Raw genomic sequence first — 16,432 nt, 5'->3', positions numbered from 1 at the left:
CACAAGAATGGAAAACCAAATATCCCATATACTCCATACTAATATGAAGCCAATAGATGATTTAATTCATGCCCACATAGGAGAAAAACTCATGTTGATTCAAGTTGGGGGGAGGGGAAACAAAGGGGCAGTAAGTCCTTTTGTAGTTATGTCCTGCACCCAAAGTTGTGCCATGAACCCCTACCTTGTGCCCATTCAGTGGGAGGTTTTGAATAGTTAGTTTTTTTTTCCTATTTTCAGATGAGTATCACTAACAGAGTGTCAGTTTTCCTATAGAAACCAGAGATTTTAGATAATTGGTAATAATGGAGTTGGTTGGCAAATTAGAATGCTTGTATAGCATATTGAAAAGTTGATTCTAATTTATTTATGGGGTTTGCTACCATTTTGCATGCATTCCTGATTTTCCACTCACTGGGGTCAGTGGTTCTCAATGACTACCATGAAGTGCTTATTGAAATAGGTTGCTGAACTCCCAGCAGAACAGTAGGTCTGAGAATTCACATTTCTAACAACTTCCTGGGTGATGCTGATGGATTGGTCTGGGTGAATTTCATGAAAACTGGTATAAGAAGATTAGTAACAGGGTAGAATAGTTATCTTCCACATAGACATGGCTTTGTGTAAGAGTGACATATGATTTTTCTCATATTTCTAAAACTAGATGTGAGGATTTTTAGGTGTTAATGCAAATAAATGACTCAATAAAGGTTCCACACACATCATGACATAGTTGATCCACAAATGATTACAGGTGCATAAGGAAGTCCAATTGTAAGAATTGCCTGGCTGGTCTCGGCACAGCCCACTCTAAATCTCTCACCCAAAGAATTGTGAGCTAAATAAATAAATGGGTACTTTTTAGGCCACTTAATAGAGCTAAGGCTAAATGACACACTACCTAACATTTATGGATGGCTAATTTTATGTCCTTTTGTCTTAGGTCAGGCTGCTGTAACAAAGTATCATAGGTTGGGGTGGCTTAAACAATGAACATTTATTGCTCACAGTTCTGGAAGCTAGAAAGCCCAAGCTCCCAGTGCTGACAGGTTCAGCATTTGGTGAGGGCAGTTTTCACTGTGTCCTCACCAGGCAGAGAAAAGAAGAAAGCTCCCTAGGGTCTCCCCTTACCTCCTTTTTTGTTTGAGACAGAGTCTCACTCTGTCACCCTTAGTAGAGTGCCATGGCATCATAGCTCATAGCAACTTCAAACTCTTGGGGTTGAGCAATCTTCTTGCCTTAGCCTCCTAGCTGGGACTTCAGGCGTTCATCACAATGCCTGTCTAGTTTTTCTGTTTTTAGTAGAGGTGGGGTCTCGCTCTTGCTCAGGTTGGTCTTGAACTACTGAGCTCAGGCTATCCACCTGCCTTTGACTCCCAGAATGCTAGCATTACAGGAGGGAGCTGCCACTCCTCGCCCCTAGGGACCCCTATAAGGACACTAATCCTATTTTTGAGGGCTCCTCCCTTATGACTTCATCTATTACTAATCACTTCCTAAATTCCACCTCCCATATTATCACCTTGGGGGTTAGGGTTCACCCTATGAATTTCGGGGGGACCCAAGCATTCAGTTCACATCATCTGTACTCTGCTGAGCATCTTGGATACATTATCTCATTTAATCCTCTCAACAATCCAACAGACACAGATATTATTTCCTTTTCTGTAGAAAATAGCCATTTTGCTTCTCTTTATAGCTAGAATTTAAGCCCGAGTCTCTGACTCACAAACTTGCTCTCTTAAGCCAAATCCCTTATTGCCCCCATCTGAATTTTCTTACTGGTGAATTCTTGCATGATTTTCAGGATTATTACTGTAAGAATTACTACTTTTGTTACTTTGTCTTTTTATTTATTTATTTATTTATTTTTTTGCAGTTTTTGGCCAGGGCCGGGTTTGAACTCGCTACCTCCAGTATAGGGGGCCGGGGCCCTACTCCTTTGAGCCACAGGTGCTGCCCTACTTGGTCTCTTTAAACTTAGCACTAAAGCTAGAATTTTCAAACTTTCTTGCACTGAGAACTTGGTGGTAAATTTGCTTCACCTCCCAGGTTCCTTTCTTGGTTCCTGAAGCCATTTCAACAGGTGGGACGCTCTTCATCCAAATTGCCAACAGTTTGATGGGTAAGCAAGTGGTTGGCAGATGAAACAGTTTCATCTAATTAAAAAAAATTCATGTAATATTCAGTCATTTTAACAAGATGCTATTTCTTAAAAACAGAAGAAATAATTTTCTTTTAAAAAAGAAAAATAAGCTTGAGTGTACCTTAAGCTCACCAACTTTGATTGTGGGTACACTCGAGTTACCACCACCCTTATAGATAATGTTTCAAACTGGGAAGCGTCAAAAATAAAATCAGATCAAGTTAGGAGAATTTCAAAGTATATCATACAAGAGAGAGTCCAGCTTGCTATGAGGAAGACTTTTCACCCAAGTGGTAAGAAGCTCGGGGCCTGGATCATTGGACGGCTTCTCAAGTGGAAATGAAAAAGTTGTTCCACCTTTACAATGATTGATCATTACAATGGAGTTTCCAGATGGCAGGGATTGAGTAACATAGATTACCTTACACCATTATAGGAAGATGATTTGTTTTATGTGTGGTTGTCAGAGGCATTTACAAAGGAATAACCTAAGTTAAATTTACTTATTTTCAAGGCATAAACTGTATGAAGTTTTGCTGTGTGGTGTAGCTGGCTTTTTCAGGATGGGGGATTTTTAACCCTGGTCTCTTTCTTATTTTATTTTAATAGAAATTTAATTCCTTCAAAGTGGCGCCCTAAAAACCCTGTAACACTTTAGGGAGGGATAACAGCAAGGCCTGTTGAGTGTATATTATTCATGTAGCACTTGGAATATTAATGTTGTTGAGCATGTTTTTGTCCTCCGAAAATAGTACTTTATTTCCCTATAAGTGAGAAATCTTTTTTTTTGAAATTATATATTTTCTTTATTCTTAGAGAGTCCCACTTATTGTTCTAATATAATTAGATACAGGTTAGTAATAGTAGCCAGGCTGTACATGAATGAAGGATTTTTTTGTTGTGTTCTTTTTATTAATTTTAAATCATAGCTGTGTACATTAATGCGATCATGGGGCACCACACATTGTTTTTATAAACAGTTTGACACATTTTCATCACACTGGTTAATATGGCCTTCCTGGCATTTTCTTAGTTATTGTGTTAAGACAGTTATATTCTACATTTACTAAGTTTCACATGTACCCTTGTAAGATGCACCGCAGGTGTAATCCCACCTATCACTCTCCCTCCGCCTATCCTCCTCCCTCTCCCCATTCCCCAAATTCTTGGGTTATAGCTTTCATATGAAAGCCATAAACTAGTTTCATAGTAGGGCTGAATACATTGGATACTTTTTCTTCCATTCTTGAAATACTTTACTAAAAAGAATATGTTCCAGCTCCATCCATGTAAACATGAACGAGGTAAAGTCTCCATCTTTCTTTAAGGCTGCATAATATTCCATGGTGTACATATATCACAGTTTAATAATCCATACGTGGATCGATGGGCATACAAAGTGAGAAATCTTATTATCTTACATAATCAATCAAAGCTTCTTTTTTCCAGTGAGACATATCTAGGCAATTTAAGTTGTTTTATTTTTGTGTATTTAGGGCTTTAGAAATTTGAACAAAATTAAAACTGAAGGCTAGGGGAGAGCAGAGAGAGAAAGAAGGAGGAAGGGGTGGAGAAAGGAAGAGCAGAGAGAGGGAAGGAGGGAGGAGGGAGGAGGGTGGGGCCTTGGTGTGTGCCACACCTTTTGGGGGCAAGACAGGATTGCAAGAGGGTCTTTGCCTAACAAATGCAATCAGTGTAATCTGGTTTATTGTACCCTCAATGAATCCCCAACAACAACAACAACAACAACAACAAATTATGGCATTAACTAGTTATAATAAAAGAAAATGATTAATTAAAAAAAACAACTGAAGGCTATTGTCCTCAGGTATTCTAATTGGTTAGAAACCCCATTTATAGGCTTTATAAGGTCATAGGTATGATTGTTGGTTAACTTATAGGCAATCTGCACTTATGTATTGTTTTTTTTCTTCTTTAGGAGGTATCTCTTTTCCTCTTCATGGGTAGTAAACAAAACAAGAAAGAGCAATAGAGTCTGACTCTTAGCTAGCACCTGTCACATGCCCAGCCCTCTTCTAATCCCTTACACTTACTCCTCTCAAATTCTCCTGGTGTTGGGACAGTCATCAAGCCCCTTTATGAAATGAGGAAACTGAGGCACGGGGAGGTTAAGCAATAACCTTAAGTTTACATATCGGGTTGTTTCTGTGCTGTGGTTCAAACTTGGGCCATCTTGCTCCAGAGCCCGTATTCTCAATTTTTGACAAAATTCTGCCTCTAAGACCTTAACTAGGCAGGTCTGTGGAGGTGAAAACACGGACTGTATGCACAATTACTTCTTTCCTGAAATACTGCTTGTGATACTACTATTACATAGAAAAGAATGGATTTTTTAAGCTAATAAAATAAGTGAAGATTTCCTTCTGCATTTCAGTTTAGTTTTCTCTTTCCCACTCTTCTTTCTGTCCTCTGTGTGGGTGCTGGTGCCTCACTTACCGCAGTCGTCCTCGTCGGCCTGGTTCCCGCAGTCGTCCACACCGTTACAGTGAAGCAGCTGAGGCAGGCACCTGGTGATGTTCCCACAGGGGAAATAGCCGAGGGGGCACTGGGCATCCTGTCCACCCCCCTGAGAAACTGTGATGCAAGAGAAGAGAGGACACAATTCTTAAAACACAGAGCCTCGCAGAAAGTGGTTTCCCCGGATATTTTATAAACATTTTGCTTTTTCATCCTGGTTTGTGCGACCCTCCATATGGTCGCCTTGTCTAATTTACTAGCCTGATGCCAACTGTTTTCCAAGAACCTTCACCTGAACAGGTTGCTTTTTCCCAAGTTTCCAGAAGATGCCCCAATTCTGCCCTCTTTGCCTTTGTTCAAACTCTTTCCCACTTAGAAAATCCTCTCCATCCCTTTTTAAAAAACGAAATATTTACCTGTACTTTTCAGTTCAGCCCCTTCTACAATAAATAAATAAATAAATAAAGGAAAAGAAAAAACCCCCAAAACAAAAAACTCCAGCTGGGGTGGTGCCTGTGGCTCAAAGAGGTAGGGCACCAGCCCCATATGCCGGAGGTGGTGGGTTCAAACCCAGCCCTGGCCAAAAACCACAAAAACAAAACAAACAAACATCCACGAATGGATTAATAAATTGTGGTATATGTACACTATGGAATATTATGCAGCCTTAAAAAAGATGGAGACTTTACCTCTTTCATGTTTACATGGATGGAGCTGGAATATATTCTTCTTAGTAAAGTGTCTCAAGAATGGAAGAAAAAGTACCCAATGTACTCACCTTTATTATGAAACTAATGTAGGACCTTCACATGAAAGCTATAACCCAGTTACAACCTAAGAATAGGGAGAAGGGGGAAAGGGAGGGGAGGGAGGGGGGAGGTCAGTGGAGGGAGGGGGATTAATGAGATTACACCTGCGGTGCATCTTACAAGGGTATATGTGAATCCTAGTAAATGTGGAATGTAAAGGTCTGAGCAAAATAACTAAGAAAATGCCACAAAAGCTATGTTAACTAGTGTGATGAAAATGTGTCAAACGGTCTATGAATCAAGTGTATGGTGCCCCATGATCATACTAATGTACACAGCTATGGTTTAATAAAAAACAAACAAACAAACAAACAAACAAACAAACAAAACTCCAGCCAATGATTTTAAAATTAGGAATATATGTTTTTTTAAAAATCAAGGCTGGTCTGGATTAGAGGAAGCTGAAGACAGGGTGGCAGGAAAGCCTGGGCCATGTACTTATCCACGTCCCATAGTTCCTAGGGTGGGGCCTGAGCAGAATTCTGTGATGTAGCATCTAATGAAACCGACTTCCTGTCTGGAAGTTACTGTCTAGTGGGGAAGACACAGAGAACAAACAAGTCAGCCAAGGATTTAATTTATGACAGGTGCAAAAAGAAAGAAAACAGGCGCTGGGGCTTTGTGCAAGGGTAGCTAGTGGGGGGCCTCTGTAAAAGGGTGCTATTTAAGCTGAGATTGGAAGGAAAGAATCCATGATGGGAGTGGGGAAGTGGTGGGGGTTGAAGTGGTGAGGAAGGGGCTTGGGCTGAGGAGCAGAGAACTCAGAGAAGGTTGCTGTGACTGAGCCCAGTGGGCAGGGATAAGGGGCAGGAGCCGAAGGTGACGGGGTAGAGAGGTATTCTTGGGCAAAGGTAAGAAATTTGGATTTTCAAAGGGAAACCAATAAGTAATCTTAGGCCAAGGGACCACTTGGGAAACCTGTCTGGTTTGGTAACATCAGTCTGCTTGCTGGGGTGGGATGTCAGTAGGTGGGAGACCAGGGCGGGGAGCAGGAGTGGAGGCAGGGCTGTCCACTAGGGGGCTCGGCAGTGCTCTGGGTAACAGAGGATGGTGCTGAGCCTGGGGTGGTGGCAATGGAGGGGAGAAAAGTGGACACGTCTGACAAGTGGTTTATCAGCAGAATAGACAGAATTCCCTAAACTGGTAGAGCAGCCGGGAGGTGGGCAGTGCCACTCCTGAGACTGTCTGAGGGTATAGTAGGTGCAGGAAGAAACATGGCTTATTTGCCTCCATTTCCATCTTTACCCAAAAGATTGATCACCTGAGCTTTCCCACCCATCCACTCAACACCAGACACCGCCACCACTCAGCCTTCTGGAAACTCTTCCCTTGTTTCAGAGGCCTCATTCTGGTTTCTCAGCCCTTCCTGGGTTCCTGGAAGTCTCCCTCTTCACCACGCCTTATCACTGTCACTTCCTCTTGAAGTTGTGGCTGCAGCCTTGTGACCCCTGACTCAGTTTCTGTTGGCTGGTAGCAAGATGAGGCTCTACTGCTGCTGGATAAATGCTCTTTCATTTCATTTTACTTTTTTGGATCAAGGGGCACTTGGGCTTTTTTCATGACTTTGCAATTATGAATTGGGCTGCAATAAACATTCTGGTACAAAGATATTTGTTATAAAGTGATTTTTGGTCTTCTGGGTATATACCTAGTAGAGGAATTATAGGATTGAATGGCAGATCTATTTTAAGATCTCTAAGTGTTCTCCAAACATCTTTCCAAAAGGAATGTATTAATTTGCATTCCCACCCAGCAGTGTAGAAGTGTGCACTTTTCTCCACATCCACGCCAACATCTCTGGTTTTGGGATTTTGTGATATGGGCTAATCTTACTGGAGTTAGAGATTATCTCAAAGTAGTTTTGATTTGCATTTCTCTGATGATTAAGGATGATGTGCATTTTTTCATATTTCTGTAGGCCGTGCACCTGTCTTCTTCAGAGAAGTTTCTCTTCAGGTCCCTTGCCCAGCCTGTGATGGGATCACTTGTTCTTATCTTGCTTATACGTCTGAGTTTTCTGTGGATTCTGGTTATTAAACCTTTGTCGGAGACATAACCTGCAAATATCTTCTCCCATTCTGAGGGCTGTCTGCTTGCTTTACTTACTGTGTTCTTGGCTGTGCAGAAGCTTTTTAGTTTAATCAGGTCTCAGTCGTGTATTTTTGAAGCTGCTTCAATTGCCTGGGGTGGTCCTCCTCATAAAATATTCACCCAGACCAATTTCTTCAAGAGTTTTCCCTGCACTCTCTTCTAGTATTTTTAGACTTTCATGTCTTAAGTTTAAATCTTTAATCCAGTGAGAGTCTATCTTAGTTAATGGTGAAAGGTGTGGGTCCAGTTTCAGTCTTCTGCAGGTTGCCAGCCAGTTCACCCAGCACCATTTGTTCAATAGGGAATCTTTTCCCCACTGAATGTTTTTAATTGGCTTGTCAAAGATCAAATAACGGTAAGTAGCTGTGTTCATCTCTTGGTTCTCTATTCTGTTCCATACATCTACCTCTCTGTTTTTGTGCCAGTACCATGCTGTTTTGATCACTATCGATTTATAGTATAGTCTGAGGTCTGGTAGTGTGATTCCTCCTGCTCTGTTTTTATTTCTGAGTAATGTCTTGGGTATTCGAGTTTTTTTCTGATTCCATATAAAACGAAGTATTATTTTTTCAAGATCTTTAAAGTATGACAGTGGAGCTTTAATAGAAATTGCATTAAAATTGTATATTGCTTTGGGTAATATGGACATTTTAACAATGTTGATTCTTCCCAGCCATGAGCATGGTATGTTTTTCCATTTGTTAACATTTTCAGCTATTTCTTTTTTTAGAGTTTCATAGTTGTCTTTATAGAGATCTTTCACGTCCTTTGTTAGATAAACTCCCAACTATTTCATCTTCTTTGGCACTACTGTGAATGGAATAGAGTCCTTAACTGTTTTTTCAGCTTGACTGTTGTTGGTGTATATAAAGGCTACCAATTTATGAATGTTGATTTTGTAACTCGAGACCCTGCTGTATTCCTTATCACTTCTAAGAGTTTTGTAGTAGAATCCCTGGTGTTTTCCAGATATACAATCATATCATCTGTGAAGAGTGAAAGTTTGATCTCTTCTGACCCTATATGGATACCCTGGATCACCTTTTCTTCCCTAATTGCGATGGCTAAAACTTCCATTACAATGTTGAAGAGCAGTGGAGACAATGGGCAGCCTTGTCTGGTTCCTGATCTGAGTGGAAATGATTCCAATTTAACTCCATTCAATACGATATTGGCTGTGGGTTTGCTGTAGATAGCCTCTATCAGTTTAAGAAATATCCCTTCTATACCAATTTTCTTTTCTTTTTTTTTTTTGTAGAGACAGAGTCTCACTGTACTGCCCTCAGGTAGAGTGCCGTAGCGTCACACGGCTCACAGCAACCTCTAACTCCTGGGCTTATGCGATTCTCTTGCCTCAGCCTCCCGAGCAGCTGGGACTACAGGCGCCTGCCACAACGCCCGGCTATTTTTTTGTTGCAGTTTGGCCGGGGCTGGGTTTGAACCCACCACCCTCGGCATATGGGGCTGGCGCCCTACTCACTTAGCCACAGGCGCCACCCCTATACCAATTTTCTTAAGTGTTCTGATCATGAAGGGATGCTGGATATTATCAAAAGCTTTTTCTGCGTCAATTGAGAGAATCATATGGTCTTTGTTTTTTAATTTGTTTATGTGCTGAATTATACTTATAGATTTACGTATATTGAACCAGCCTTGAGACTCTGGGATAAAACCGACTTGGTCATGATGTCTAATTTATTTGATGTGTTGCTGGATTCTGTTTGTTAGGATCTTATTGAATATTTTTGCATCTATATTCATTAGTGATATTGGTCTATAATTTTCTTTTCTTGTTGGGTCTTTTCCTGGTTTGGGGATCAGGGTGATGTTTGCTTCATAGAACATGTTAAGTAGTCTTCCTTATTTTTCTAAATTTTGGAACAGGTTGAGTAATATAGGTACTAGTTCCTCTTTAAAGGTTTGGTAGAATTCTGACGTGAAGCCATCTGGTCCCAGCCTTTTCTTTTTAGGGAGATTTCGTATGGTTGATGCTGTTTCAGAACTTGATATTGACCTGTTCAACATTTCCACTTGATTCTGGCTAAGTCTTGGAAGGTGACGTGCTTCCAAGTATTGGTCAATTTCCTTCAGATTTTCATATTTCTGAGAATAAAGTTTCTTGTAATATTTAATAAGGATTTTTTGAATTTTTGAGCAGTCTGTTGTTATTTCGTCTTTGTCATTTCTGATTGATGAAATTAGAGTTTTTACTCTTTTTTTCCTGGTCAGGTTAGCCAAAGGTTTATCTATTTTATTGACCTTTTCAAAAAACCAACTTTTTGAATTATTGATCTGTTGTATAATTCTTTTGTTTTCAATTTCATTTAATTCTGCTCTAATTTTGGTTATTTCTTTTCTTCTATTGGGTTTGGGGTTGGACTGTTCTTCCTTTTCCAGTTGCTTGAGATGTCCCATTAAATTGTTAACTTCCTCTCATTCCGTTCTCTTGAGGAAGGCTTGCTGTGCTATAAATTTCCCTCTTAGGACTGCCTTTGCAGTATCCCAGAGGTTCTGATAATTCATGTCTTCATTGTTGTTTTGTTCCAAAAATTTGGCAATTTCCTTCTTAATCTCATCTATGACCCATCTATCCTTCAGCATAAGGTTATTAACTTCCATGTTTTTGAATGAGTATGCAGATTCCTGTTGTTACTGAGTTCAACTTTTATTCCATGATGGTTCGAGAAGATGCAAGGAATAATTTCTATCCCTTTAATACTTTTTTGAAAGAAAATTAGTCGCTATTTTCAGTTATGTTTCTAGGACAGAATATGTTCTGAATGCCCAAAGCCAATTTAAAAATTAAAGTTTTGGAATATTATCTGATTTGATATATTTATACCCTAACAATATTTAATGAAATGAATATGACCATAGAACTTTGAGACTATTAAAGAATGATCCCTAGTAATGTCTCCCTAGCAGACCCCATGCCTACCCTAACAAGCAATTAATTAAGTTTCATCACATATTTATTTGTTTGCAAGTTGTTTTGAGTACCTTAATCTTATCTCCTTTACAAGGAAGAAAACTCATTGTAAACAAAGGCCTTGTTATTACTTATTCATAGCTCTGGTTAGGGATACTGAAAATTACTTGTTGAATAGAAAAATTTAGACACAAACAGCAGGGGTAAAAATTGTTTCATCAACACAAAGAAGAAAAATTGGCGCCTCTGTCTCAAAGCTGTTAAAATAAGAATTGAAAGGTACAAATACTTGATAACATTCTACACAACCTTCCAATTCTGACTTTGAGAGGTAATGAGGCCATTTTAAGAGGTAGATTTTATTTTTTTTATAGCCATCTTAGGCTCACAGTAAAATGAAGGGGAAGGTACTGAGAGTTCCCATATACTTCCTCCTCACACCTGCACAGCCTCCCTCACCATCCACAGCCTTCCCACCCCCAATTCCTGAGTGGACATTTGTTACAATCAGTGAACCTACATTGACTTATCATTATCACCTGGAGTCCATAGTGATATTAGTGTTCACTCTTGATGTTTTGATAAATGGATAATTACATATAGCCACTATTAATTACAGTGTAATACATAATAGTTTCACTGCCCTCAACATCCTCTGTACTCTGTTTATCTCTCCTTCCCTGCAACCTCTGGTAACCACTGAACTTTTTATTGTCTCTATGGTTCTGCTTTTTCTAGAATGTTATATGATTGGAATTATACAGTATGCAGTCTTTAAAGGCCAGCTTCTCTCACTTGGTAATATGCATTTATCCTTTCACCAACTGGAAAACATTGTGGTTGCTTCCAAGGGTTGACAATTATGAGTAAAGCCAGCATATAACCATCCATGTGATATTTATTTATTTTCTTTTGAGACAGAGTCTCAGTTTTCCACTCTGGGTAGAGTGCACTGGCATCATAGCTCACAGCAACCTCAAATTCTTAGGCTCAAGCCATCCTCTTGTCTCAGCCTCCTGAGTAGCTGGAACTATAAGCCAGGTGCCCACCACAATGCCCAGCTAGTTTTAGAGATGGGGTCTTGCTCTGGCTCAGGCTGGTCTGGAACTCCTGAGCTCAAGCAATATACCTGTCTCAGCCTCCCAGAGTGTTAGGATTACAGGCATGAACCATCACGCCTGGCAACTATACCATTTTCAAATCTCAAATTTGCATAATTTCAAAGATTATTGTAGACACCCAGTACAATTATGTGCTTATTATCCTTACCAAGTTTATAAATCTTTAGAACTTTCTGGAATATTCATAATTAGAAAGAAATAAAAACAGAGTAGTTTGAACAGTTATAGTTTATTATGTAAAAATGTGTTTGTGGTCTATTATCAAAGGATGAAAAGAATGCAAGTGACTGCTACCTTCATGAAGTACAGTGGGATTTTTAATAACAGCAATTGACATTTTCATAGAGAAGCAATCCATGTATATTGGGCTTTGACTGTACATAGTTGTTTCAGAGCACATAATTCAATGAGGGATACAGTCAAATCTATGGAATAAGAAGATGTAATGTAAATAGTGTTCTTTCTTGTGAAATTGTTTTAAAAATTAATCAATCATTTTCAACCGATTGATTAAAACAAAGTCTTAACAAAGGATTTGTATGTCAAAGGCCATCCCTGGCAGAACATCACATATTTCACAGGCTTCACACAGACACATAATTAATCCAATCTGTATTCAGACTGACTTTTTAAATCTTTATGAATTTTTAAAGAATACTTTAAAGCCAACATTTTAAAAAAATTCTTTGATGAATTGTCAGCCTCTAACCACAGATATACTGTTGAAGATATTTTAACTAGACATACCTGCCCGTGTTTCTGTGCTGTTTTGAATATCCTTTTCTAAGAACTTTTAAAATAAATGTTATGCTTTTATGTGCTATCTTTTGAATTTATATTTTGTGACACTTATGGATTGTCAATGGCTACATCACGAAATTAGTCCTATGTTTTCATAACATTGTGGATCAATAGCTATCTTAGGAATGTTAACTAGTTTTGAGTGATAATTTTAAGGTAACTTTTAAATTTTGAGATAATCTGAAACTTACAGAGAAATTATAAGTATGGTATAAAGGATGTTTCTACACTGATCCTTTAGAGAGTAAGTTGTTGGTCTGGGGCTTCATCACCTCTAAATACTTTGTGTATATTTCCTATAAACAAGAACATTTTCCTATACAACTATTAAAATTGGAAAATTAATATTGATTCATCACTTACATTTAAACCTTGTCTGAAATCACTCTTTGCATTTCATTGTTGCATTTCTTTACTTTCCTTCCATTTGGGATTGTTTTGTCAGTCTTGTCTTTCATGACCTTGACACTTTTGAAAATTGCAAATCAATTATTTTGCAGCATGTTCTTGAATTTGGATTGTCTGGTGTTTCATCATAATTAGATTCAGGTTATTAGTTTTTGGAATTTGGAAAGAAATTCACACAAATGATGCTCACTTCAACCTTTTTCAGGCAGAGCAAGGTTTTTGTTTGTCCCGTTACTGACAACCATCACTGAAGGCACTTGATTAAAGTTGCTCAAGAGAGGAATTACCCTTTGTAATTAAAGAGCAAGAGGAAGTGAAAGGAAAGAGATAAAAGAAATCACTCATGAGGAAGAATCAACAGAAAACTCCAGGCAACATGAAGAACCAGTCCAGAACAACCCCGCCAAGGGACCATGAGGTAGCTACTGCAGAGGATTCCACCTATAAAGAAATGTTAGGGAGGCGGAGCAAGATGGCAGCCGAGTAACAGCTTCCTTGCATCTGGGCACCGTGAGTCTGGGGAGATAGGACTCCAGGCATCTCTGGCTGGTGGGAACTGCCTATCATCACTCCTATGAAAATACAGGGAGTCAGCGAGAGACTTCTGGACCCCAAGAGGAGGACTAAAACAGTGGAAAGCCGGCAAGTGGTCGCGTGTGTTCAATCCGTCTAAACCCGCCCAGAACTGTAAGTTCAGTAGCAGCGAGACTGCAAACCAGAAAGGCCTTACCTGTGAACTGTTTTGATGTCCTTGGACTTGGCACTGAGTTGAACTGCCTTGGGGAAGGCCTGAGCGGGAGTGAGGAGAACTTTGGCCATTGTCTAGGGCCCCAGTCTGAGCCGCTGAGCCAGACGGAGCTGATAGTGTTTGGCGGTGGGTCACACGGATCCATTGTCAGTGATCTGCCCCGGCAAGCTCCGCCCTCAGGGTCGCAGAGCTAGAAACGGGTGGGAGCTGGTAACCCAGCAACCAAGTAGCCTAAGGGTGGGGTCTGAGCCGCCTTGCAGCCCTAACCCTCAGGGGCAGAGTGAGATCGCTTTTGGCACACTGAGTAAGTGCATAGCCACTTCAGCAGCGATTCCAGCGAGAAAGCTGGGAAAGCTTCTGCTCAGCAAGTTTACAAGTTCAAAGTGCCTTTTAAGTAGGCTGAAGAGAGATTTAGGGTGTCTACCTGCTGGGGTTTGAGAAATCAGCAGCCTCCAGTCGTATCAGAACTGTGACTAACATCTCATACCCCAGAAGACCACGTGTTGCCCAGACAATATTCAATAACATATACAAACTGCTTTGTTTTTGGTTGTGTATTTTTTTCTTCTTTTTTTTTTTGGTTTGGTTGTTTTTTTTTGTTTGTTTATTTTGACATTGCTGATGTTCTTTTGTTTTTTTAATTTCAATCTTTTCCACACAGATCCCTTTTTCTTTCTCAATTTTCCTAGTTTAATTATAATTTCCCATTGCTGCCTTTTTTAATAACTTCAACTTCATTTTTGCTAGTGTTTCTACCGATATAATTTGGTTTTTCACCCAATTTTATCCCCGTAAAGTTTTCTGTTTGCTTCTTTTGGTTTGATTTATAGCATTTTTGTCTTTCCTCTCTACTTGGTGGAGGTGGGGTACTGTGTCTGATCAGGTTAGCAAAGAGCTGCTGACCTCAAGGGAACCACGCAACTGGGCACCCCCAGAAGGTGGGGTTTTTTAAGGTTGTGTCAAAGTACCCTATTGTACACCTATATTGCCCTGTCTCCCTCTTTCTGTGCCTCTCTTCTTTTTGTCAATATTCCTTATACCCACCCCCTCTCCCTTCTCTATCTTTCTTTTTTTCTTATCACTCGGTCCTCCTTTCTTTCATCCCCTTTTTTTGCTCTTCAACCTTCTCACCCTTCTGGTCCTATAACCCTTACTCCACAGGCACAAGAACTTAAAGATCAAGAGGAAGTGAAAGGAAAATTAGGGCAAGGAAACAGATAAAAGAAATCACTCATGAGGAAGAATCAGCAGAAAACTCCAGGCAACATGAAGAACCAGTCTAGAACAACCCCACCAAGGGACGATGAGGTAGCTACTGCAGATGATTCCACCAGTATAGAAATGTTAGGAATGTCAGAAAGGGAATTTAGAATACACATGTTGAAAACAATGAAAGAAATGATGGAAACAATGAAGGAAATTGCTAATAAAGTGGAAAATAACCAAAAGGAAATCCAAAAACAGAATCAAATAAGAGATGAACGATATGAAGAATATAAAAAGGATATAGCAGACCTGAAGGAACTGAAACAGTCAATTAGGGAACTTAAAGATACAATGGAAAGTATCAGCAACAGGTTAGACCATGCAGAAGAAAGAATTTCAGAGGTAGAAGACAAAGTTCTTGAGATAACTCAGACAGTAAAAGAGGCAGAAAAGAAGAGAGAGAAAGCAGAACGTTCACTGTCAGAATTATGGGACTTTATGAAGCGTTCCAACATACAAGTTATAGGAATTCCAGAAGGGGAAGAAGAATGCCCCAGAGGAATGGAAGCCATACTAGAGAATATTATAAAAGAAAATTTCCCAAACATCACCAAAGAGTTTGACACACTGCTTTCAGAGGGATATCGGACGCCAGGTCGCCTCAACTCTAACCGAGCTTCTCCAAGACACATTGTGATGAACCTGTCCAAAGTCAAGACAAAAGAAAAGATTCTGCAAGCTGCCAGGAGTAAGCGCCAGTTGACCTACAGGGGCAAATCCATCAGAGTTACCGCAGACTTCTCTAATGAAACTTTCCAAGCAAGAAGACAATGGTCATCTACCTTTAATCTACTTAAACAGAACAATTTTCAGCCCAGAATTCTGTACCCTGCTAAGCTAAGCTTCAGAATTGATGGAGAAATCAAATCATTTACGGATATACAAACATTGAGGAAATTCGCCACAACAAGACCAGCTCTACAGGAAATACTTCAACCTGTTCTGCACACTGACCACCACAATGGATCAGCAGCAAAGTAAGAACTCAGAAATCAAAGGACAAAACCTAACCTCCACACTGATGCAAAAGATAAAATTAAACAATGGACTCTCACCAAATAAGACGAATAGAATACTACCACACTTATCAATTATCTCAATAAATGTTAATGGCTTGAATTCCCCACTGAAGAGACATAGATTGGCTGACTGGATTAAAAAACACAAGCCATCCATTTGCTGTCTGCAAGAAACACACCTGGCCTCAAAAGACAAATTAAAGCTCCGAGTCAAGGGTTGGAAGACAATTTTTCAGGCAAACGGAATTCAGAAGAAAAGAGGAGTTGCAATCTTATTTTCAGATACATGTGGATTTAAAGCAACTAAAGTCAAAAAAGACAAAGATGGTCACTTTATATTGGTCAAGGGAAAACTACAACAAGAAGACATTTCAATTCTAAATATTTATGCACCCAATTTAAATGCTCCCAGATTCCTGAAGCAGACCTTACTCAGTCTGAGCAATATGATATCTGATAATACCATCATAACAGGGGACTTTAACACACCTCTTACAGAGCTGGACAGATCCTCTAAACAGAAATTAAACAAAGATGTAAGAGATTTAAATGAGACCCTAGAACAACTATGCTTGATAGATGCATATAGAACACTCCACCCCAAAGGTAAAGAATA

General features: G+C 39.6%; 1 protein-coding gene across 4 annotated transcripts in view; it reads right to left on the bottom strand.

The window, feature by feature from the left end:
• The window catches only part of RXFP1 (relaxin family peptide receptor 1), a 158,932-nt gene that overhangs the window by 87,600 nt on the left and 54,900 nt on the right, over nt 1–16,432 (bottom strand). For all 4 annotated transcript variants that reach the window (XM_053583505.1, XM_053583503.1, XM_053583507.1 and 1 more), the window contains one exon: nt 4,604–4,741. In XM_053583505.1, coding sequence (XP_053439480.1) covers nt 4,604–4,741 — 138 coding nt within the window. The remainder of the gene's footprint in view (nt 1–4,603; nt 4,742–16,432) is intronic.

The sequence above is a fragment of the Nycticebus coucang genome, chromosome 1, assembly GCF_027406575.1.
Source record: "Nycticebus coucang isolate mNycCou1 chromosome 1, mNycCou1.pri, whole genome shotgun sequence".
NCBI classification, from domain to species: domain Eukaryota; kingdom Metazoa; phylum Chordata; class Mammalia; order Primates; family Lorisidae; genus Nycticebus; species Nycticebus coucang.
Note: the sequence above shows the minus strand (reverse complement) of the source record. Positions and strands in the feature narration are given on the sequence as shown.